A 23,306-nucleotide genomic window follows, 5' to 3' on the forward strand; every position below is an offset into this window, starting at 1 on the left:
GGGATCCCAGTTCCTGGACCAGGGAATGTACGCCTGTGCCTCCTGCATTGGCAGCACAGAGTCTTAACCTCTAGACTGCCAGGAAAGTCCCAGTCCCAGATATGTTTCACAGACAAGTAAAAAGGGGAAATTAGGAGCACATCATTGTCACAGATAAGCCATAGACTGAATCCACTTAAATATGAATATAGAGCAGAATATAAATATAGTACATGGCAATAACTAATAAAGTATAAAGATGATAGAAAATTTGCAAATTTTATGGAACCATAGAACAACAAATTGAGAGAGAGGTCGTCAGGTATATGACAGTGCTTAATGTGAAAGCAAAGAGAGGATACTGTCACACTGAACAATTGTAATTTAAAAAAAAAAATTATTACCTGGCCTCTTAACTGACTTCATAATTTAATATTAAAGGAGAAAGGATCTCTGAAGGAAGTACTCCTTATGGCAAAGAAATGTGTCATATAAAGTTGAGTGATTCCCTCATTTTCACTTCAGTTTTTCTTTTCTCTAAGTTAGTGAAGAACAAATATACTGCATTAAAAAGAAAAGGTTAGTTTAATGTAGGCTAACAACATGGAGAAGGGAATTCCACTGGAGAAGGGAATGGCAAACCAGTATTCTTGCCTTGAGAACCCCATGAACAGTGTGAAAAGGCAAAATGATAGGATACTAAAAGAGGAATTCCCCAGGTCATTAGGTGCCCAATATGCTACTGGAGATCAGTGGAGAAATAACTCCAGAAAGAATGAAGAGATGGAGCCAAAGCAAAAACAATACCCAGTTGTGGATGTGACTGGTGATAGAAGCAAGGTCTGATGCTATAAAGAGCAATATTGCATAGGAACCTGGAATGTCAGGTCCATGAGTCAAGGCAAATTGGAAGTGGTCAAACAGGAGATGGCAAGAGTGAACGTCGACATTCTAGGAATCAACAAACTAAAATGGACTGGAATGGGTGAATTTAACTCAGATGACCATTATTATATCTACTACTGTGGGCAGGAATCCCTTAGAAGAAATGGAGTAGCCATTATGGTCAACAAAAGAGTCCGAAATGGCAGTCTCAAAAATGACAGAATGATCTCTGTTCGTTTCCAAGGCAAACCGTTCAGTATCACAGTAATCCAAGTCTATGCCCCAACCAGTAACGCTGAAGAAGCTGAATGGTTCTATGAAGACCTACAAGACCTTTTAGAACTAACACCCCAAAAAGATGTCCTTTTCATTATAGGGGACTGGAATGCAAAAGTAGGAAGTCAGGAAACACCTGGAGTAACAGGCAAATTTGGCCTTGGAATACGGAATGAAGCAAGACAAAGGCTAATAGAGTTTTGCAAAAAAGAACACACTGGTCATAGCAAACACCCTCTTCCAAACAACACAAGAGAAGGCTCTACAGATGGACATCACCAGATGGTCAACACTGAAATCAGACTGATTAATATTCTTTGCAGCCAAAGATGGAGAAGCTCTATACAGTCAGCAAAAACAAGACCGGGAGCTGACTGTGGCTCAGATCATGAACTCCTTATTGCCAAATTCAGACTTAAATTGAAGAAAATAGGGAAAACCACTTGACCATTCAGGTATGACCTAAATCAAATCCCTTATGATTATACAGTGGAAGTGAGAAATAGATTTAAGGGCCTAGATCTGACAGAGTGCCTGATGAACTATGGACGGAGGTTCATGACATTGTACAGGAGACAGGGATCGAGACCATCCCCATGGAAAAGAAATGCGAAAAAGCGAAATGGTTGCCTTACAAATAGCTGTGAAAAGAAGAAAAGTGAAAAGCAAAGGAGAAAAGGAAAGATATAAGCATCTGAATCCAGAGTTCCAAAGAATAGCAAGGAGAGATAAGAAAGCCTTCCTCAGCGATCAATGCAAAGAAATAGAGGAAAACAACAGAATAGGAAAGATTAGAGATTTCTTCAAGAAAATTAGAGATACCAAGGGAACATTTCATGCCAAGATGGGCTCGATAAAGGACAGAAATGGTATGGACCTCACAGAAGCAGAAGGTATTAAGAAGAGGTGGCAAGAATACACAGAAGAACTGTACAAAAAAGATCTTCACAACCAAGATATTTACAATGATGTAATCACTCACCTAGAGCCAGACATCCTGGAATGTGAAGTCAAGTGGGCCTTAGAAAGCATCACTACGAACAAAGCTAGTGGAGGTGATGGAATTCGCATTGAGCTGTTTCAAATCCTGAAAGATGATGCTGTCAAAGTGCTGCACTCAATATGCCAGCAAATTTGGAAAACTCAGCAGTGGCCACAGGACTGGAAAAGGTCAGTTTTCATTCCAATCCCAAAGAAAGGCAATGCCAAAGAATGCTCAAACTACCACACAATTGCAGTCATTTCACATGCTAGTGGTGTAATGCTCAAAATTCTCCAAGCCAGGCTTCAATAGTATAGGAACCGTGAACTTCCAGATGTTCAAGCTGGTTTTAGAAAAGGCACAGGAACCAGAGATCAAATTGCCAACATCCACTGGATCATGGAAAAAGCAAGAGAGTTCCAGAAAAACATCTATTTCTGCTTTATTGACTATGCCAAAGCCTTTGACTGTGTGGATCACAATAAACTGTGGAAAATTCTGAAAAATGGGAATACCAGACCACCTGACCTGCCTCTTGAGAAACCTGTATGCAGGTCAGGAAGCAACAGTTAGAACTGGGCATGGAACAACAGACTGGTTCCAAATAGGAAAAGGAGTACGTCAAGGCTGTATATTGTCACCCTGCTTATTTATTTAACTTCTATGCAGAATACATCATGAGAAACACTGGGCTGAAAGAAGCACAAGCTGGAGTGAAGACTGCTGGGAGAAATATCAATAACTTCAGATATGCAGATGACACCACTCTTATGGCAGGAAGCAAAGGGGAACTAAATCGCTTCTTGATAAAGTGAAAGAGGAGAGTGAAAAAGTTGTCTTAAAGCTCGACATTCAGAAAACAAAGATCATGGCATCTGGTCCCATCACTTCATGGGAAATCGATGGGAAAACAGTGGAAACAGTGTCAGACTTTATTTTTTTGGGCTCCAAAATCACTGCAGATAGTGATTGCAGCCATGAAATTAAAAGACCCTTACTCCTTGGAAGAAAAGTTATGACCAACCTAGATAGCCTATTCAAAAGCAGAGACATTACTTTGCCAACGAAGGTCCGTGTAGTCAAGGCTATGGTTTTTCCAGTGGTCATGTATGGATGTGACAGTTGGAATGTAAAGAAACCTGAGCACTGAAGAATTGATGCTTTTGAACTGTGGTGTTGGAGAATACTTTTGAGAGTCCCTTGGACTGCAAGGAGATCCAACCAGTCCATTCTAAAGAAAATCAGTCCTGGGTGTTCTTTGCAAGGAATGATGCTAAAGCTGGAACTCCAGTACTTTGGCCATTTCATGTGAAGAGTTGACTCATTGGAAAAGACTGATGCTGGGAGGGATTGGGGGCAGGAGAAGGGGGCGACTGAGGATGAGATGGCTGGGTGGCATCACGGACTCGATGGACGTGAGTCTGAGTGAACTCCAGGAGTTGGTGATGGACAGGGAGGCCTGGCGTGCTGCGATTCATGGGGTCGCAAAGAGTCGGACACGACTGAACGACTGAACTGAACTGAAACTGAACTTAACGTGAGAAATGAGGTCATGTTTCCAAATTCAAGATTATAAATCAAAATTTTTCCAGTGAGATAACAGGGTGCACAAATGAAATTCACTGAATATTATATCATGGTGTTTGTCTTCTTCAGGTGGCCTACCTAATCCAACAAAATGTTATCCCACCTTTTTGCAACTTGCTGACTGTAAAAGATGCACAAGTTGTGCAAGTAGTACTCGATGGACTAAGTAATATATTAAAAATGGCTGAAGATGAGGCAGAAACCATAGCCAATCTTATAGAAGAATGTGGAGGTAAGTTTTATTATATGCTGTTATTCCACATTTTAATATTCTTTTTGTAACTACTTTTATTTTCAAATGCAACACTTCTATATTTTTTTGTCTCAGATAATCAAGTAATAGAATCAAATAAATACTATATTCTGTGTGTACAGTCCTCCTCAGCTTGCTGCATATGCTTAGGTAACTGAATTGCTGCCATATATTGAACAGGCACTGTGCTAAGATACTGGGAAAAGTAGTAAACAAGACACAGTCCTTGCCCTCAAGGCATATAGTCCAATCATGGAGATAAACATGAACTGATTTAATGTGCTGATTATGATTACCCTAATAGAAGTGTGCAACAAAGTGAAATACCTAATCTGTCCTAGAAGAAGTAGGAAATGACCTGAGCTAGATTTGAGAGATGAATAAGGATTAAGAAAGTGAAAAGGGATGAAAGGTATTCGAGGCAGAGATAACACCATGAGTGAAGTCTGAGGTGTGAAATAGCATTCAGCAAATTATAAGTAGTTCAGTGTTGCTAAATCACAAAGTATGAGGTGGAAACCACCAAAAGATGAGACTGCGGAGTTAGCCATTGATCAGGCCCCTACAGTCTTAGAAGTTTTGTAGCACAGCAGATACTTTTAAGGCAGTGGTTCCCAAATCTGGCAGCATACCAGAACCACCAAGAAGGTACACAACATGCCTTAGCTTTCAGCTCTTAAGATGAACATCTAGACATAACATGGAAGTTTCTGATGTGGGTGTGGAACAAAATATATTATCAACCTAGGTAAGCATAAAAGTAAAGCTGTTTCTGATAGAAGTTGAGAAGTGAAAGGAAAGGTAGCTAAGAATAGGAGAACCAGTATCTTCAACTTATTTAGTAGAATTTGGAGAGTTGAAAATTAATAGGAAGTAAGTGTTTTTAAAGTTACTTAGGTGATAACTTAGGACACAAAATGACAGAACAACAAAATTCATAACTATCAAGTTGGGAACAGGAAATGGGAAATACTGTTAGGGAACTAATTAGGAAGTGAGTTCCAGAAAAATTTTAAACTTAAAAAATTTAAAATTTAAAAGGAATAGTTAAAATTTTTTTCCTACTTGTGTATTTTTTTCTTTTACGATATTTAATAATTAAAATTTTATTTTGTATATTAATATAAAAATATAGATCTTGAGCATTGCCTATTTCACTGGAAGTAAAGCCTAGCTTACAAATTTCCCAAAGGATTCTCTGCTATAGGGTACAGCAAGTCACTGGAAGATTTTACCAAGGGAATTGATACGTTTAAATGGAGCTTGGATATAAGGGGAATGGAACCCTGGTAGAGACTGGCAGGAAACCACGTAGGAAAGTGTATAGCGATCACACCACAATAAATGAAGGCAGTGATAACAGAGACAAGGGGGAGATGACAAGATTCAAGAAATGGATAGGATAGGCTTTGAGGTTTTTGAGATTTTGTTACAGAATTGAGGGAAAGGGGAACTTTAATAATTAGTCTTTCTTTCAGATTTCAAACTGTTGTTGATTATCACCAGTAAGAATACAGTAGAATAAACTGTAAATGAAGAATGGCAGATAATATTGTGTTCGTACAGCTTGAACTGTAGGTACCTATAAAATATCCTCATGGAATTATCAAGCAGGTTTAAAGTTTTAAGTATCTGAAGCTCAGAAAAATGAAGCTATAGATGAGTATAAGTCCTCAACCTATATGTAAATAGTAGTTAAACCTTTTCGTGGAAAGGCCCCATAAGGAGAGTGTGTAAAGTGAGAAATATGCCTAAAGCAATTTCCTCCACTTAAGAAAGAGAGGACAAATACTCATGAAAGGGCAATTTCACTTTAATTCAGAGATTTTAAAATTAATTATTACTCCTATTAGGCTTCCCTGGTGGCTCAGTTGGTAAAGAATCCACCTGCAATGCAGGAGACCACCTGCAGGAGGCAAGGGTTCGATCCTTGGGTCAGGAAGATCTGGAGAAGGGAATGGCAACCCACTCCAGGATTCTTGCCTGGAGAATCCTATGGAAAGAGGAGCCTGGTGGGCCACAGTCCATGGGGCTGCAAGAATCAGACATGACTTAGTGACTAAACCACTACAAAGCAAAACAGTATTCAATTTTTATATCAATAGGTTGTTTACATATTTTGCTTATGATTTAATACATTTGTTAGTATTTACAGGGGAAAATCCTCTTTCCCCTGAAATACTGTTGTTGATCATGATCATTTTTCATTATACTTAATAGCTGTCTTAACATTCATATTTGTTAATCATGAGTACTTAAAAGTTTTTTCTTACATGCTCACTAGAAAAATTTGGCAAATGCTACAAAATAGAAAGAACTTGCTTTTAACTTTTTTTACTTTTCCTGCACGTTTGGGTTTTACTGTTTGTTTGGGGGTGTTTTTGGTTTTTTTCTTTAGACATGGCTCCTGGGATCCTCGGTTTCAACCAGGATTGAAACCAAGCCGCATGACAGTGAAAGCCCAGAGTCGTAACTACTACACCACCAGGGATTTCCCAGCTTTTAACAGAGTAATTTTTCCCAGCTTTTAACAGAGTAATTTTACATACTATTACTCCTTACAAACACTGATGTATGATATATCATTTTCTTCTGAATAGATAGATATCCCATTGCTTAATTTATATGTAGTTAAACACTCAAGTGTTTGGGTTTGTTGTTTTTTGTTTTGGCTCTAGTGTGCCACGTGGCATATAGAATTCTTTGTAAATAAAACCTTACTGTGTTTAAGATTCACCTTTAGAATAGATACCCCCAATTGAATTATGTATTCCCAAGATTATTATAACCTTTTTGCCACTGTGTTGTTGTTGTTTTAATATTATTATTATTTCACTTCATAAAATGTCTTACAGGACTGGAGAAAATTGAACAGCTTCAAAATCATGAAAATGAAGACATCTACAAATTGGCCTATGAGATCATTGATCAGTTCTTCTCTTCAGATGATGTATTTAATAATCTTATCATTTTCTTAGTTTTACTTAATAAGCATAAGTCTGGATGAAATTTAAGCTAGGGCATATATGTATGCATTTTAGAGAATGGAATTGAAATAGATACATAATATTTCAGTATTTTAAAGTCCTTTGGGGTATTAAAAAGTAGTATTACCTCAAATGGCAAAAAAAGATGAGAATTTTTTGACAGTGAATAAATTAGGCTTTATTTTCCCTTGATGTCTCTATAGTTATCATATTTTATATTGCTAATAGCCTATATGTGTTTATGAACAAAATAGTAAAGCTAGTATATCCTATAATCCATTATGACAGTAATTAGTTAATCTGTATTTGACTATATTGCCACCATTATTTTTAGTTGGTGACCAAAAACAAATATGAAGATAAATAGATACAGTGAAAAAAAAATTATCAAGAAATGTAAGTTACTATATAATGTATACTATAGAAGAATGTTTTCAGATTGTCAGTATATAGTAGTTGAAATTAAAGAATTATTTTTAGTATTATCTCTTTGGGAATGTTAAATCTAAAATTATAGTGATCAGATATAGCCAGCAGTAGATTTCTTGACTGATTTTATCAACTTTTTTTTAAAAAAATGGAATATTATTAAATATTTTGTTAAGCATATATGGTTTGTAGATTAACTTGACAAGGATAGTACTAAAAAAGAATTAGACTATTTATACCTACAGATTATCAAGCTAAGTCCTAGTTAGAATATAATATTTATTAAAAAGCATACTTTTTTAAAAGTAGCTTTTATCATGTATTAAAGTTGGATATTTTTAGAAGTCCTAATTGATAATTAGGTATACACAAAGCCTTAATGATTTTTAATACTTCAACATGTAAGTCTTGCTTACTCTGTTACATTGTGAAAAAAATAATAAAGATGATGTGCCTCTTTATAGGAACTATACCATAGGCACATAATTTTGTGGTACTTCAACCATTAGATATAAAGCATATAGAAAGAATATCAGTTATCTGTTTTCATTGGGCTATTATGTTACACTTTAAGCTCAAAAGTTGTCTCCAGTTGCTATTAAAATAACCGAAGAATACACTTAGCCTCCAAAAGTGGTAGCATTAGAATGAGTATACTCTCTGAATTTGAGACATAGTACCATCTCTAATCATCATTCTTCAGAAGATATCCATTTTGCATATTTTCTTCAGTTTCTTCCCTTTTGGCATCCCTTACAAAAAAAACCTTTATGAAGTGTTTTCAGGGTTCTCAAGGGATGGTAGGACTGTGTTGGCCACCCATAATCTCTCATACTTTTTAAATGGAAGTGTTAACTACAATTCTATGTTTTATTATTTAAAACTAACCATCACCTTCTTTTTTCCCCCTCCCCCGTAGATTGATGAAGATCCTAGCCTTGTTCCAGAGGCAATACAAGGTGGAACATTTGGTTTCAATTCATCTGCCAATGTACCAACAGAAGGGTTCCAGTTTTAGAAAGATGTTGTGGAAGTTAGGTACAATGCAGCACTGGGATATATATATATATATACATATATATAAAAAGGTTTGATCCATCAAGCTTGGCTCATGGGATCTGCTGCTGCATTAAATCGGGAAAGAAAATGTGAAGATTTCATTTGGAATCACAGAAAATGCCCAAATGAGGTCAAGATGGCGAGTGGGTGCGAGTGAGAATGAGTGGCAAAATGTAATGAAAACTCTACATGGATGCTTATTTAGGTTGTTCAAAGTAAAAAGGGCTACAGGTCACAGATCTTCAGTGCCTGAGAAGGAACATTGACTTTGTATCAATTGAGGGGAAAGTGCAGTACTGTCATCTTCAAGCCTTGTAAGCATAAAAGAGAATAGGATGCCCATAAAAGTCAAAGGAAAACGAGCCCAGGCCTTGCTATGAAGCAGTGTGTGAGTGGACAGTGTTGAATGAATGTCTGGCTCAGTGATGGAGAGCCAGGTTCATCTTTCAAATCTAGGGCTCTTCATTCATGAAGCAGACTCCTAGTCCTGGAGTGACTGTGTACGAGAGTATGGTTGTGGTGCTGTATGTGAACGCATGCAAGCTTGATTTGCCTTCAGGGGGCTGATAACAAACCTAGTAAAATCATCAGAGTGAGATCATAAGTGTTACTGTACACTGGACATGAAAACAAAGACCAGTTCAGCAGCAGACATTGGTGTACTCTGCAGCCTGTGTTTTCTATTTCCCTTCCTCCCTGTTCCCACCCCCTCCTTTTTTTTTTTTTTTTTTTTTAGGTTTTTTTTTTTTTTTTTTGTGGGAGTTTTTTGTTTTGTTTTTAGTTTTTATTTACTTTACCTAGTATGGCTTTTTAGTTGCTTCTTAAGTCAGAAAACTTTCAGGAAGGTTTCCCTGTGCATTTGCACCAGATGAATGTTTGATGCTATGAAAAGCTTTCCATATCATCAAAACTAATTTGTGTAGATTTTTGCATGAAAAAAAAATCATAAATTTCCCTCAAAATAGACTGTGTTGCAGTACACAAGTTGCCATAATAGTATAAAACAGTAAAATGTGCTTTTAAAAGCCATCCTTTTCATTTTCAGAGATAACATAAAAGATCTTTGCATGAGGTAAATCTACAGCCTAGTTCATTTTTAGATTTTGTTGAGTCCTGTAAAGAAGAAGAAGAAAAAAGTTTCAGTTGTGGTAGAATACCGTGCTGTGTTTAAATGTTACTTGTTTTCAAACTTTGTTTTCTATGAAAATGATATGGAAACTTCTAAAATGGAATTTGGTGCATATGTACTGCTGAATAAAGACCGATGAAGAGGTTTGAGTAGATGTACAAATCAAGTAATGGTTTGAACACCTTTAATAATATGCCTAATCTGTTCAATTGTTTTAGAATCTTTTTATCTTAGATGTAGGCAGCCATGAACAATCTATTTTGAGCCACTTTAGGGAGAAAACTTTGTATTTTTAAAACTTGCATAAAAGTTATGCAAGTGGTTTTTATAAATTGGAATAATACCTCAGTTTTGAGGTTATGCACACTAAATTAAATGTGACATAAATTAATTTGTACAAAAAGAACTCTTTATAAGGTGGCTCATTGTAGGAAATCCTGTGCCTTCCCCTTTGAGCACAAGTGTTGCATGAACAACAGTTTGCTATAAGAAACATACCAGATTAGCCACCATTAGCATCTATATCTACTTTGTGTTTAAAAATCAACTGGTAATTCTGAAACACTGTAGAATGGATAAAAATTATTTTGTGATCATAACTCTTTGTTGAACTAGAGTATTTTTGCAGCATTCCTTGTCATCAGAAACATGGTTAAAGTTTAAAACTAGAAGCAGCAGAAAACTAGCTTGTAAAATTTATCCAAGTAGAGTGCAGGCTAGGCTATCTTGGGGAAATAAACATTAAAACTCAAAGCAATGTTTTACATGGGGCATGTGTGTGTGCTGTGTGGATTTTTTATATATATTAATGTAAAGTTAGAGTACAACTCAGTGGCTTGTGTTTGCTTGTCTTTCATAAGCTTTTAACATTGACCCAGCATTACAAAAGAAATTTCTTAAATTTTTAAATTTCAGTATAGACATGTTAATATTCCAACTGACTGAATTTGTTCAGCTGATGCCGTCTGTGCTTCTGCTTCTTCCCTGTCCAAACCAAGATTCTGACCTTCTTTCACTCCTTCGGCAAAGTGGACTGAGAGACACCCTGAGATATATTTTAAGTATTTCTATAACTTCAGCATATGGCTGCAAATGATAGAGTGCACACAAAGTATGGTTTTACAAATGGCATAAGTTACTAGAACATAAACATAACAGTGCTCTGCATAATTCTTGTTTCTTAGTGTACAAAAACCTGGTTAAAATTAAGCCAGTGAGGTTATAATAGGCCAAATGATTTTATAGAGTAATTTTCTTACGAGTGCAGGACTCATATTAGCTTGATTAGTCAAGGCCTGCAGAAGAAGCTGATCTCAGAGAAGAACCTAAGCTGTCTTTTAAAGGGGCTCACCTGATTAAATCAGGCCTACCCCTTATTATCTCCCTTTTAATTGACCCAAAGCCAAACTGATGAGTACATTATTATACCTGCACTATCTCTTCCTCTTTACCCTATGCATGCGTACTAAGTTGCCTCCAACTCTTTGTGACCCTGTAGGCTATAGCCCACCAGGCTCCTCTGTCCGGGCATGAATACTGCAGTAGGTTGCCATGCCCTCCTCCAGGGGATCTTCCTGATGCAGGGGTCAAACCCACATCTCAAGTGTTTTGCATTGGCAGGTGGATTCTTTACCACCAGTGCCTCCTGGGAAGCCTACTCTTTGGCCTAGTCACAGAGTGATATCCATCATGCTCAAATAATCCTGTCAACACTTGAATAAATGGAATTATAAAGGGTATGTGTATCAGGGAATCTTGGAAGCCACCTTAAGAGTTCCTGTACCGCAAAGAAATACTAGCATTTAGAGCTGGAGCAATTTAGATGTGATCACCTAACATATCACAAGCTTATTTTTGGATGAAGGTCCCCTGTGAGAATCTAATGAACACTGCCCCAGCTTCCTTCCAAAATGCATATACATATAGTTGGGAGCTCAGTGGGAGTCTGAATTTCAGGATATGAACTGTCCGAGTCCTCCCTTTCAGATGATAGAGTTGCCAAGAGGTGACTTGACCAAGGTCACAACAGCTACTAAGGGCTAGATAAGACTCAGAGCTCAACTCATACAATAGGGGGCTATGCTTTCAATTACTGCTGCAAAACTCATTTAAATTTGTGAGCCAATGCAAAAAAGCATTTATGCAGCATTTCCTATTGTAGTTTGATAAATGACTAACACTAATTCTTACAGAAGCTTGTCTGTGAGTTTTGAAATTACAGTTGATGCTTGAACACCATGGACTTGGCAGGCCCACTTAATATGCCTTTTTTCCCCACTAAATATATACTACGAGGTCAACTGTACTTGAAATCAGCTGTCTCTAGATTACTTGTAATACCTAATACAGTATAGCTGCTATGTAAATAATTGTTAAGTACAGTGTAAATACTATGTAGCTAATCCCTTAAATACAGCTGGGGTTAGGGCCACTGGCCCTCATCGATGGTTTTGCATCCAAGGATTCATATAAACAGGCCAATTTAGCTTGAACTAGAGAAGTTATCAGTTGTGAACTCCTGAGGCCTAATGGGTTATTTATCTCTTACACATGAAATTTTAAACATTTAAGGAGAAAATGGTTTTTCTTTTTAGCAGACACATTAATGAAGTGTATGCTTTTTAAAAATATAAAGAGTAATGAAATTTATATGCCTTTAAATAAAATCAAAGTGCACATTCATAGTCTTACTGTATTCAGTTAATTCCTAAATTAAGGTGAAAAAAATGAAGATTTATGAAGCCTATATTCTGGTGTGATCAGAAGCAACTGAACTGTAGTGTCACAGTGAATATTAACTATCATATCAATAATGTACAGGAAGGTAGGTTTAATGTTTTTTCTGTAAGACAACCTCCAGTACCATTTAATTTGAACATGTCTTCTAAATGCAGGTTTTTTAAGTGACAAGTTTGGTTCAGGATGTCCATGTCAGGATGTACTATTTGTAAAGTTGATTTGACAGCAGCTACTTTGTGTGTAAGGGCAGATGCTGCCCTGAAGATGCTTTCAGATTTACCTCTTAGCAGAGACCTACACTCATCGTATATGTTGTCCCAGTTTCTGCCTTCTCCACAAATTTTGCAGCTCTAAATATGCTGCTTGCTCCAGGTTACTTAGTTTTTCCAAACTGTCAATTCTTCCAAGTTTATTCTTCATGAAGAAAAACTTTTATAACCTTTTCATTTCTATTATTCAAGCATGAATCCTGCTTTCCCTGACCATATCTTCTGATTTGTATAGCTCATGGATTCCTTGTTACTCTATGACCTTACCCAAGATTTCCTCATCTATTTTTGTTCTTTTAACAACTGATAATCTGCTTAAATCTACATGCTGTCTGTTGGCACTCAGTCTCCAGTTACCTGCCTTCCAGATCATTCCTTCAGTGTCCCGTCTTTTCTAGTCCTTGGATTTTTGAGCTTTCCAAGCCATCTTTCCCCCATACTTTGTACATGGTTACCTTTTGACTGATGTTATAATTGGCTATTATAATGCTAATATCCAAACACTTGGACTCAGGAGGGTATTTCTCTTACCTCAAAAAGGGGGACTTCCTGGGGGTTCAGTCCCTGATTAGGACTCAGCTTCCACTGCAGGGAGCACAGATTTGAACTCTGGTCAGAGAACTAAGATCCCACATACTACACAGCCAGAAAAGATCATTCGGGATCATAATTGGATTTGGGAAGGAGTCGACACAGTGGTGGTCTCTGCTGCCTTCCTCCATACTTGTTATTTCTTAGGGGTTGTCCCCCTGTTCAACTCATTAGCAGAGAATTTATCTGTAATATGTTATGGGTATTTTCTACTTTCAACCACTTCCCTTTGTACTTGCCAGTGTGCTCCCTCCATAAACAAATTATACTCTGCCTCAAATCTAGTAGCTCCCAGTGTGGTCTACAAGATCCCCCACCTGTGTGTGTATAACTGGTACAGAGAAACTGGTTTTCGCCTTTTTTTCCCTTTGAACCTGTTTAACAGGATGGTCATAGGAAAGCTGTTAAAGAGCTCCTATTGAAATACCTAAATGGTAACTTTGGTCTGAGTCCGCTAGTGATCAGAGGTGCTGAAAGAGGACTGAAAAGTTTGTTTCCCCCTCAGCTCTCTTCCTGCACAACTTTTGTGCAGTTCTCCCCAGCTGCAGAGAGTAAGGAAAGCTCGAAGTAGCAGATAAGGAAGTGTCTTGTTTGGATCCCTATATTCCCAACCACCTTACATGTTAACATTCAGATGCCTGTCTCCTTCAGGAAGCGAAACACATCCCATACTGTCTACTACCCTCGCCATCCCCATCAGCGCTCACTTGACAGTGTGTGTTTCATACTAGAGTAATGTTTCCGTCTGTAGAGTCGGTTCCACTAAATTGTAAGCTCTTTAAGGGCAAAGTCAACAAGTAAAGCTCTGTAAATCCCATGAGAGTGACATGAGTTCTGTGGGCACTCAATAAAGGTTTGCGACTGCAATGCAACCTCTCACATGAACTGATTATGGTGACTATTTCTAAAATGCTTCAATTTGGAAATGTCCAATTTGCCTCATTGCATCTAAATTTTAGGATGTTTTCTATAGTAAGAGATACTTCATTCCTTGCCAGGTGAATGCTCATTACTTCCTTTTCATCACTTTTGATCATTTACCAATGTCAGATCTGGATATCTGACGTTCACAGGATATTGCAGTGCATCCTCATGTGTCTTTAAAATACCAGCTCTGCATACTATAAAGCAGGGGGTGACCTAGTATCTAATACTATTGATGCAATTAACTTTTGAAATGTCATTTATTGAAATATCTTTGCATCATCATAGTGTTTTTACAAAGTAGCCAAACCATAAAGGTAAGTGATTACTGTCTTAGTCTATAGTATGAAATCAGAATGCTTTTTGGTTATTGATGTTGCAGTGTTCTTTACATAATAAGCTTTCTTATACCCGACTAGCAATTAACAAATTTTTGGATGCCAAAAATTATTAGGAATAAGCACAAGAACTCTCGGTTTTATGTAGTCCTGATCTAAACAGTTGGATAATCACCATGGTATTCTTTCTTTTTTTTTTTTTTTTTTCTGGTCGGTGTCCCAGAGGCCTTAAGAACAAATACATATAGTGGCCCCTTTGACAGAGTCTTTGGCTTTAAATCCTTGCTTTGCCACTTAACTCCTGTGGAACCTTGTAAAATTATTCAGTGTGTTTCCTAGTTGTTCATCTGAAAAAATGGAAAATGTAATAATACCTACCCCAATGGGTTACTTTGTGGCTTAAATGAGTTAATTCATGTAAAACACTCAGAATAATCGTGTAAATAATAAAACAGCAGCAGGAGAAATTCCCTTTGGCTTCTGCTGAAGATAAAAGCAGAACCCTAATTCTTTACATTTGACAAATACCTGAGAACCCACTTTGGGCTAGGCATTAAATCAGGAGTTAGGGATACGAAGTCAATTAAAATGTATACTTGTTCTCAGTTTACTGAGGAAGAGGCAGTCATAAATGGAAAAACCAAAACTGCGGTAACAGGTGTGCATCATATTACCTTTGGTAAACCCCACAGTTTGGGGACTACATCAGTTTTTGATGGAGCATACAAAAAAAATTCCTGTCTCTCAAATTCGTTATTTCCAACTTTAGACTTTATTTGGCTATTCAGGCTTTTTTTTTTTTTTTTTTTTTTGTCCTTTTTCCCCCAACAGCCCCCCCCCCCCCCACCACCACACACACACACACACACACAGTTTTTCTCTCATTCTTAGTAGGTTACCTTTCCTATTTTAGGGGTGGGTAGGTGACAAGAGAAACTATGAAAGAACCTTCCTCACCCTACTTCTAAACCTAACAGATTACTCACCCACTCCATCCTGTTAGAGGAGGTAGGTATCTTTCCTCATAAATAGGCAGTCCTGTTGTCTTCAGTCCTATCTCCTGCTGCTACTCAGGAGCCTCATGCTATGAATCACCACTCTTTTCTCCTTTGTATTCAACTATTGCCCTTCAGAGTGATCCTTCCTATTAACATTTGAACATGCAACAAATATTTCCCAACCTAAAAATGGGAGTGCAGCCCTCCCTCCGTTTCCAGTTCCTACCGCACCCTCCCCTTACCATCACAGCAAAAATTCTTTTAAGAAGTTTGCTCCATCTAATTGCTCAAGCCTCATTCTCAGCCCATTAGTCTCCTTTGCCCTCGCCACCCCATAGAGCCCTTGGCATGATGCCTAAATCACCAGTTTTTGTCTCTGACTCCCAGAAAAATTAGACTCTTGACCACTCCCATCTATCAATCACAGCCCTTTTCCTCGACCACTGCTACCTCCTTCTATCTCTCCCCTGCCCCTCAAACTCCCACCCAGCATTTTGTCTCCTTTCTAGCACTTATGTTTCCTTTTCATTAAGTGTTTAAGAGGTTTAACTCTCAACCCAGGGTCCTCTCACACCAGTCTCCTTTCATCTGTGCAAGGATACGATAGTCACACCACTTAGATGCCTGAAAAAGCAACCACAACTCAAACTTGTCCAACACTAAGCCTTGTGCTCTTCCTCTCCTACCCCCAAGTGTGTCCTCTTGGATTGTTCCCTATCTCAGTGAGTGTCAGCTCCCCTGAGTTCTAAATGACTGGTGGCATCCTTTCACTTATCTCCATTTCTACCTCAGTCCAGCCATCATCTCTTTTCTTGAACCATTGTAAGTATATTAAAATGATCTGCCTTGACCACTCTGGCTCCCTTTCAGTTTGATCTCTGCATTAAAACCAAAACGTGGGTTCAATCCCTGGGTGGAGAAGATTCCATGGAGGAGGGGATGGCAACCCAACTCCAGTATTCTTGCCTGGAGAATCCCATGGACAAAGGAGCCTGGTGGGTTACATTTCATGGGGTCGCAGTCAGACACAACTGAAGTGACTTAGCACGCATGCACATACTCTAAAATTCAAATCTGTGTGCGCCAGTGTTGTTACTTAGAACGCTTCATATCTTCTCATTGCTTTTAGAATAAAAACCAACATTCTTTTTTCTTGGAGATTTTAATCATGCACAAGACAGAGTAAGATAATAAATCCTTAAGTGCCCATCACCCAATTTCAGCCGTCACCAACACATAGTCAATCTTTTTTGTTTTTTTTCTTTTTGCTGCACCTTGGGGATCTTAGTTCCCCAACCAGGGATCAAACCCACGCCCCCTGCAATGGAAGTGCAGAGTCCAAACCACTGGACTGCCAGGGAAGTCTGATACATGATCAATCTTGTTTCCTCTCTGACCCACCCACATTTCCTATCTCACTAGTATTATTTGGAAGCAAATCCTAGGTGTTATGTATCTTCAAAAAATTAAGAACTTTAAATTCAAATCTTTAAAAAATTAGCATTTAATAGCAAGTATCTAATCCATGTTCAAATGTCATTGTCCTAACCAAAGTCTTTAACATGGCCATAGCCTTTCCTTTTCTGGCCCCTGCCTGCTTCTCTAGCTGTTTTTTCACTCACACCACTCTTCTCTGTGCTTTGACTGCACTGGCTTTTTAGCTTCTCTCATCAGTCCTTTGATTTTGTTTGCTTTGCTGGAATATCACCTTCCCATTTATTTGTTATCCCTCAGCTTGAGCATCACATTCTAAGGGACACCTGCACTTGCTACCCAACTTAAAGTTTCTTTATTCACATACAACTTCATTCCTCTTCTTTGGAACACCAAGTTCACAAGACTAACATAGGAACCATATAGCACATCGCCTAGAACCCTGGGGAAACACTCTTGGAGGACACAAACAAAACCTTGAGTGCACCAGGAGAAAGGAGTGACCCCACAAGATACTGAGCCAGACTTGCTTGTGAGTGTCCAGGAGTCTCCAGTGGAGGTGTGGGTTGACAGTGGGCTGCCGTGGGGTCAGGGGCACTGAATACAACTGTGTTGGCATAAGTCCTTTTCAAGGAGGTCGACACTGCGGCCATTACTCCTACTGTCATTTGGCCTGAGGCCAAACAACAGAGAGGCAACATCGCCCCACCAATCAACAGAAAATTGGATTAAATATTTACTGAGCATTGCCCCTCCCCCCACATCAGAACAAGACCCAGATTCCCCCACAGCCAATCCCTCCCATCAGGAAGCTTCTACAAGCCTCTTAGCCTTATCCATAAGATGGCAGACAAAATGAAAACCACAATCGCAGAAAACTAACAAAACTGATCACATGGAGCATAGCCTTTTCTAATTCAATGAAACTATGAGTCATGCTGTGTAGGGCCACCCAAGACAGATGGGTCATGATGGGGAGTTCTAACAAAACGTGGTCCACTGGAGAAGGGAATGGAAAACCATTTCAGTATTGTTGCCTTGAGAACATCATGAACAGCTTGAAAAGGCAAAATGATATGACACTGAAAGATGAACTCCCCAGGTCAGTAGGTGCCCAATATGCTACTGGAAAAGAGTGAAGAAATAACTCCAGAAAGAATGAATAGATGGAGCCAAAGCAAAAAAAAAAACACCCAGTTGTGGATGTGACTGGTGATAGAAGTAAAGTCTGATGTTGTAAAGAGCAATATTGCATAGGAACCTGGAATGTTAGGTCTGTGAATGAAGGCAGATTGGAAGTGGTCAAGTGACTGCAGCCATGAAATTAAAAGACGCTTACTCCTTGGAAGAAAAGTTATGACCAACCTAACAGCATATTGAAAAGCAGAGATATTACTTTGCCAACAAAGGTCTGTCTAGTCAAGACTATGGTTTTTCCAGTAGTCATGTATGGATGTGAGAGTTGGACTGTGAAGAAAGCTAAGCGCTGAAGAATTGATGCTTTTGAACTGTGGTGTTGGAGAAGACTTGAGAGTCCCTTGGACTGCAAGGAGATCCAACTAGTCCATTCTGAAGGAGATCAGCCCTGGGATTTCTTTGGAAGGAATGATGCTAAAGCTGAAACTCCAGTACTTTGGCCACCTCATGCAAAGAGTTGACTCATTGGAAAAGACTCTGATGCTGGGAGGGATTGGGTGCAGGAGGAGAAGGGGACGACAGAGGATGAGATGGCTGGATGGCATCGCTGACTCGATGGAGGTGAGTCTGAGTGAACTCTGGGAGTTGGTGATGGACAGGGAGGCCTGGCATGCTGCGATTCATGGGGTCGCAGAGAGTCGGACAAGACTAAGCGACTGAACTGAACTGAAACAGGAGATGGCAAGAGTGAGCATCAACATTTTAGGTATAGGTGAACTAAAATGGACTGGAATGGGTGAATTTCACTCAGATGACCATTTTATCTACTACTGTGGGCAAGAATCCCATAGAAGAAATGGAGGAGCCCTCATAGTCAACAAGAGTCCAAAATGCAGTACTTGGGTGCAATGTCAAAAATGACAGAATGATCTCTGTTCATTTCCAATGCAAACCATTCAATATCACAATAATCCAAGTCTATGCCCTAACCACTAATGCCAAAGAAGCTGAAGTTTAATGGTTCTATGAAGACCTACAAGACCTTCTAGAACTAACACCAAATATATATATATATATATCCTTTTAATCATAAGCAACTGGATGCGAAAGTAGGAAGTCAAGAAATACTTGGAGTAATAGGCAAGTTTGGCTTGGAGTACAAAATGAGGCAGAGCAAAGGCTAACAGAATTTTGCCAAGGGAATACACTGGTCATAGCAGACACCCACTTCCAAAAACACCAGAGATGACTCCACATGTGAACATCACTAGATGGCCAATACTGAAATCAGATTGACTATATTCTTTGCAGCCAAAGATGGAGAAGCTCTATACAGTCAGCAAAAACAAGACTGGGTTCTGCTATGGCTCAGATCAGTTCAGTTCAGTTCAGTTCAGTTCAGTCGCTCAGTCATGTCCGACTCTGCGACCCCATGAATTGCAGCACGCCAGGCCTCCCTGTTCATCACCAACTCCTGGAGTTCACTCAGACTCACGTCCATCGAGTCAGTGATGCCATCCAGCCATCTCATCCTCTGTCGTCCCCTTCTCCTCCTGCACCCAATCCCTCCCAGCATCAGAGTCTTTTCCAATGAGTCAACTCTTCACATGAGGTGGCCAAAGTACTGGAGCTTCAGCTTTAGCATCATTCCTTCCAAAGAAATCCCAGGGCTGATCTCCTTCAGAATGGACTGGTTGGATCTCCTTGCAGTCCAAGGGACTCTCAAGAGTCTTCTCCAACACCACAGTTCAAAAGCATCAATTCTTCAGCGCTCAGCCTTCTTCACAGTCCAATTCTCACATCCATACATGACCACTGGAGAAACCATAGCCTTGACTAGACGGACCTTAGTTGGAAAGTAATGTCTCTGCTTTTGAATATGCTATCTAGGTTGGTCATAACTTTTCTTCCAAGGAGTAAGTGTCTTTTAATCTCATGGCTGCAATCACCATCTGCAGTGATTTTGGAGCCCCCCAAAATAAAGTCTAACACTGTTTCCACTGTTTTCCCATCTATTTCCCATGAAGTGATGGGGCAGGATGCCATGATCTTCATTTTCTGAATGTTCAGCTTTAAGCCAACTTTTTCCCTCTCCTCTTTCACACCTTATTTGAAAATTCAGACTTAAATTGAAGAAAGTAGGGAAAACCACTGGATCATTCAGGTATGACATAAATCAAATCCCTTATGATTACACAGTGGAGGTGACAAATAGATTCAAGAGATTAGATCTGATAGAGTGCCTGAAGAACTATTGATGGAGGTTCATAACACTACAGGAGGCAGTGATCAAAACCATCTCCAAGAAAAAGAAATGCAAAAAAGGCAAAATGGTTGTCTGAGGAGGCCTTACAAATAGCTGAGAAAAGAAGAGGAGTGATAGGCAAAGGAGAAAAAGAAAGATATATCTGAATGCAGAGTTCCAACGAATGACAAGGAGAGATAAGTAAGCCTTCCTAAATGATCAATGCAAAGAAATAGAGGAAACAATAGAATGGGAAAGACTAGAGATCTCCTCAAGAAAAGAGAGATACTAAGGGAACATTTCATGCAAAGATGGACACACTAAAGGACAGAAATGGTATGGACCTAACAGAAGCTGAAGATATTAAGAGGAGGTGGCAAGAATACACAGAAGAACTGTACAAAAGAGATCGTAATGACCCAGATAACCATGATAGTGTGATCATTCACCTAGAGCCAGACATTCTGGAATGCAAAGTCAAGCGGCCCTTAGGAAGCATCACTATGAACAAAGCTCTTGGAGGTGATGGAATTCCAGCTGAACTATTTCAAACCCTAAAAGATGATGCTGTGGAAGTGTTACACTCAATATGCCAGCAAATTTGGAAAACTCAGCAGTGGCCACAGGACTGGAAAATGTCAGTTTTCATTCCAATCCCAAAGAAAGGCAATACCAAAGAATGCTCAAACTACCGCACAATTGCACTCATCTCACATACTAGTAAAGCAATGTTCAAAACTCTCCAAGCTAGGCTCCAACATTATGTGAACCGTGAACTTCCAGATGTTCAAGCTGGATTTAGAAAAGGCAGAGAAACCAGAGATCAAATTGCCAACATTCGTTGGATCATAGAAAAAGCAAGAGAGTTCAAAAAAAATCATCTACTTCAAAGACTATGCCAAAGCCTTTGGCTGTTATCACATTCTTAAAGAGATGGGAATACCAGACCACCTTACCTGCCCCCTGAGAAATCTGTGTGCAGGTCAAGAAGTAACAGTTATAACTGGACATGGAAAAACAGACTGGTTCCAAATTGGGAAAGGAGTACATCAGGTTGTATATTGTCACCTTGCGTATTTAACTTACATGCAGGGTACAGCATGCCAAATGCCAGGCTGGATGAAGCATAAGCTGGAATCAAGATTGCTGGGAGAAATATCAGTAACCTCAGATATGCAGATGACACCACCCTTATGGCAGAAAGCAAAGAGGAACTAAAGAGCCTCTTGATGAAAGTGAAAGAGGAGAGTGAAAAAGCTAGCTTAAAACTCAGCACTCAAAAAACTAAGATCATGGCATCTGGTTCCATCACCCCATAGCAAATAGATGAGGAAAACAATGGAAACAGTGACAGATTTTATTTTCCTGGGCTCCAAAATCACTGCAGGTGGTGACTGCAGCCATGAAATTAAAAGAAGCTTGCCTCTTGGAAGAAAAGCTCTGACTAAACTAGATGACATATAAAAAAGCAGAGATATTACTTTGCCGACAAAGGTCCATCTAGTCAAAGCTATGGTTTTTCCAGTAGTTGTGTATGAATGTGAAAGTTGAGCCATAAAGAAAGCTGAGCACCAAAGAATTGATGCTTTTGAACCGTGGTATTGGAGAAGACTCTTGAGAGTCCCTTGGACTGCAAGGAGATCCAGCCAGTCCACGCTAAAGGAAATCAGCCCTGGATATTCATTGGAAGGACTGATGCTGTAGCTGAAACTCCAATACCTTGGCCACCTGATGCAAAGAACTGACTCCTTAGTAAAGACCCTGATGCTGGGAAAGATTGAAGGCAGGAGGAGAAGGGGATGACAGAGGATGAAATGGTTGGATTTCATCACCAACTCAATGGACATGAGTTTGAGCAAGCTCTGGTAATTGTTGATGGACAGGAAAGCCTGGAGTGCTGCAGTCCAAAAGAGTGAGACGCAAGTGAGTGGCTGAACTGAACTGAACTGGAACGTAGAGCATGAATATTCTCTAGATAAATGAATAAGTAGATTTATGGGAGCAAAGAGTTTGGGTACTTAATCCAGATTGGGGCAGAGTCACTAGGGAAGACTTCTTGAAGGAAGTAGGACCTCCTGACTGGCTCAAGAGTTAGCCAGATGAGGTGGGGTCAAGTGCCTTCCCCTGACAGGGAAGGGAGGGAAAGAACTGAATCACTTTTAGTCTAAAAGTTTACATCAGGATCGGTGGGAAGGGACCAGAAGAAGACACAACACAAAATACGCTTTATTTAGGAGCGCAGACAGGGATTTTCAGTGGGAGAGTGACATTGTCAAATCTGAATTTACAAATCACTTTATCAGCTTTGTTGAACATGGATTTCAGGAAGAAAAGAAAAGAGACATGAAGACCAATTAGGAAGCTCTTAAGTGTTACTGGGCAAGAAAAAAGGAATTATTGAAGAGAGGTATGCACAGTAGAAATAGAGAAGAGGGAATAGCCTTAAAAATGTAAGGTATTGTTGTTGTTTAGTCACTAAGTCGTGTTCAACTCTGTAACCCATGAGCTGTAACCTGGCCTCTCTCCATGGGATTTTCCAGGCAATACTGGAGTGGGTTGCCGTTTACTACTCCAAGGGAGCTTCCTGACCCAAGAATCCAACTCGTGTCTCCTGCTTGGCAGGCAGATTCTTTACCACTGAGTCACTTGGGAAGCCAGTTTAAGGTATGTCCATTATCAGTTGTCTTTCAGCTCCAAGTCCACTCTTCTTTGCCCGATTTTATGACATTGGAGCTGGACCATGTAAATGTTTTCCCATTACCAGCTAGCACAGTGTTAGGCTTTGTCAATAGAGAACGTTGGAGTAACACCACAGACTACTGTAGTGGGAAGACATTTCAGGATGCCTGTTGTCCATTTTTATTATTCACACTAGAGCCCAGAGAGCCTGAGGGACTGGCTCGTGCTGTGCCTTCAGGTCACACACTCAGCATGGCAGCTGCCTCAGAGCAGCTCCAACAGGCTGCTTCCACAGCAATGTAGGAATGTGCATATCATACAGGAGATAGGATGAAAATTTATGTATAGTTGGAATGTTATCCGGGCTTCCCTGATACCTCAGTTGG

The 23,306-nt window shown here is 39.3% G+C and overlaps 1 protein-coding gene across 1 annotated transcript in view; it reads left to right on the forward strand.

Moving 5' to 3' along the window:
* Positions 1-12,248, forward strand: part of KPNA4 (karyopherin subunit alpha 4) — a 63,690-nt gene extending 51,442 nt beyond the window's left edge. The window contains exons 15-17 of the mRNA XM_015092573.4: positions 3,779-3,941; positions 6,818-6,912; positions 8,298-12,248. Coding sequence (XP_014948059.2) covers positions 3,779-3,941; positions 6,818-6,912; positions 8,298-8,396 — 357 coding nt within the window. The 3' untranslated portion in view covers positions 8,397-12,248. The remainder of the gene's footprint in view (positions 1-3,778; positions 3,942-6,817; positions 6,913-8,297) is intronic.
* The last annotated feature ends 11,058 nt before the right edge of the window (positions 12,249-23,306 follow it).

The sequence above is a fragment of the Ovis aries genome, chromosome 1 (genome assembly GCF_016772045.2).
Source record: "Ovis aries strain OAR_USU_Benz2616 breed Rambouillet chromosome 1, ARS-UI_Ramb_v3.0, whole genome shotgun sequence".
Classification (NCBI taxonomy): Eukaryota; Metazoa; Chordata; class Mammalia; order Artiodactyla; family Bovidae; genus Ovis; species Ovis aries.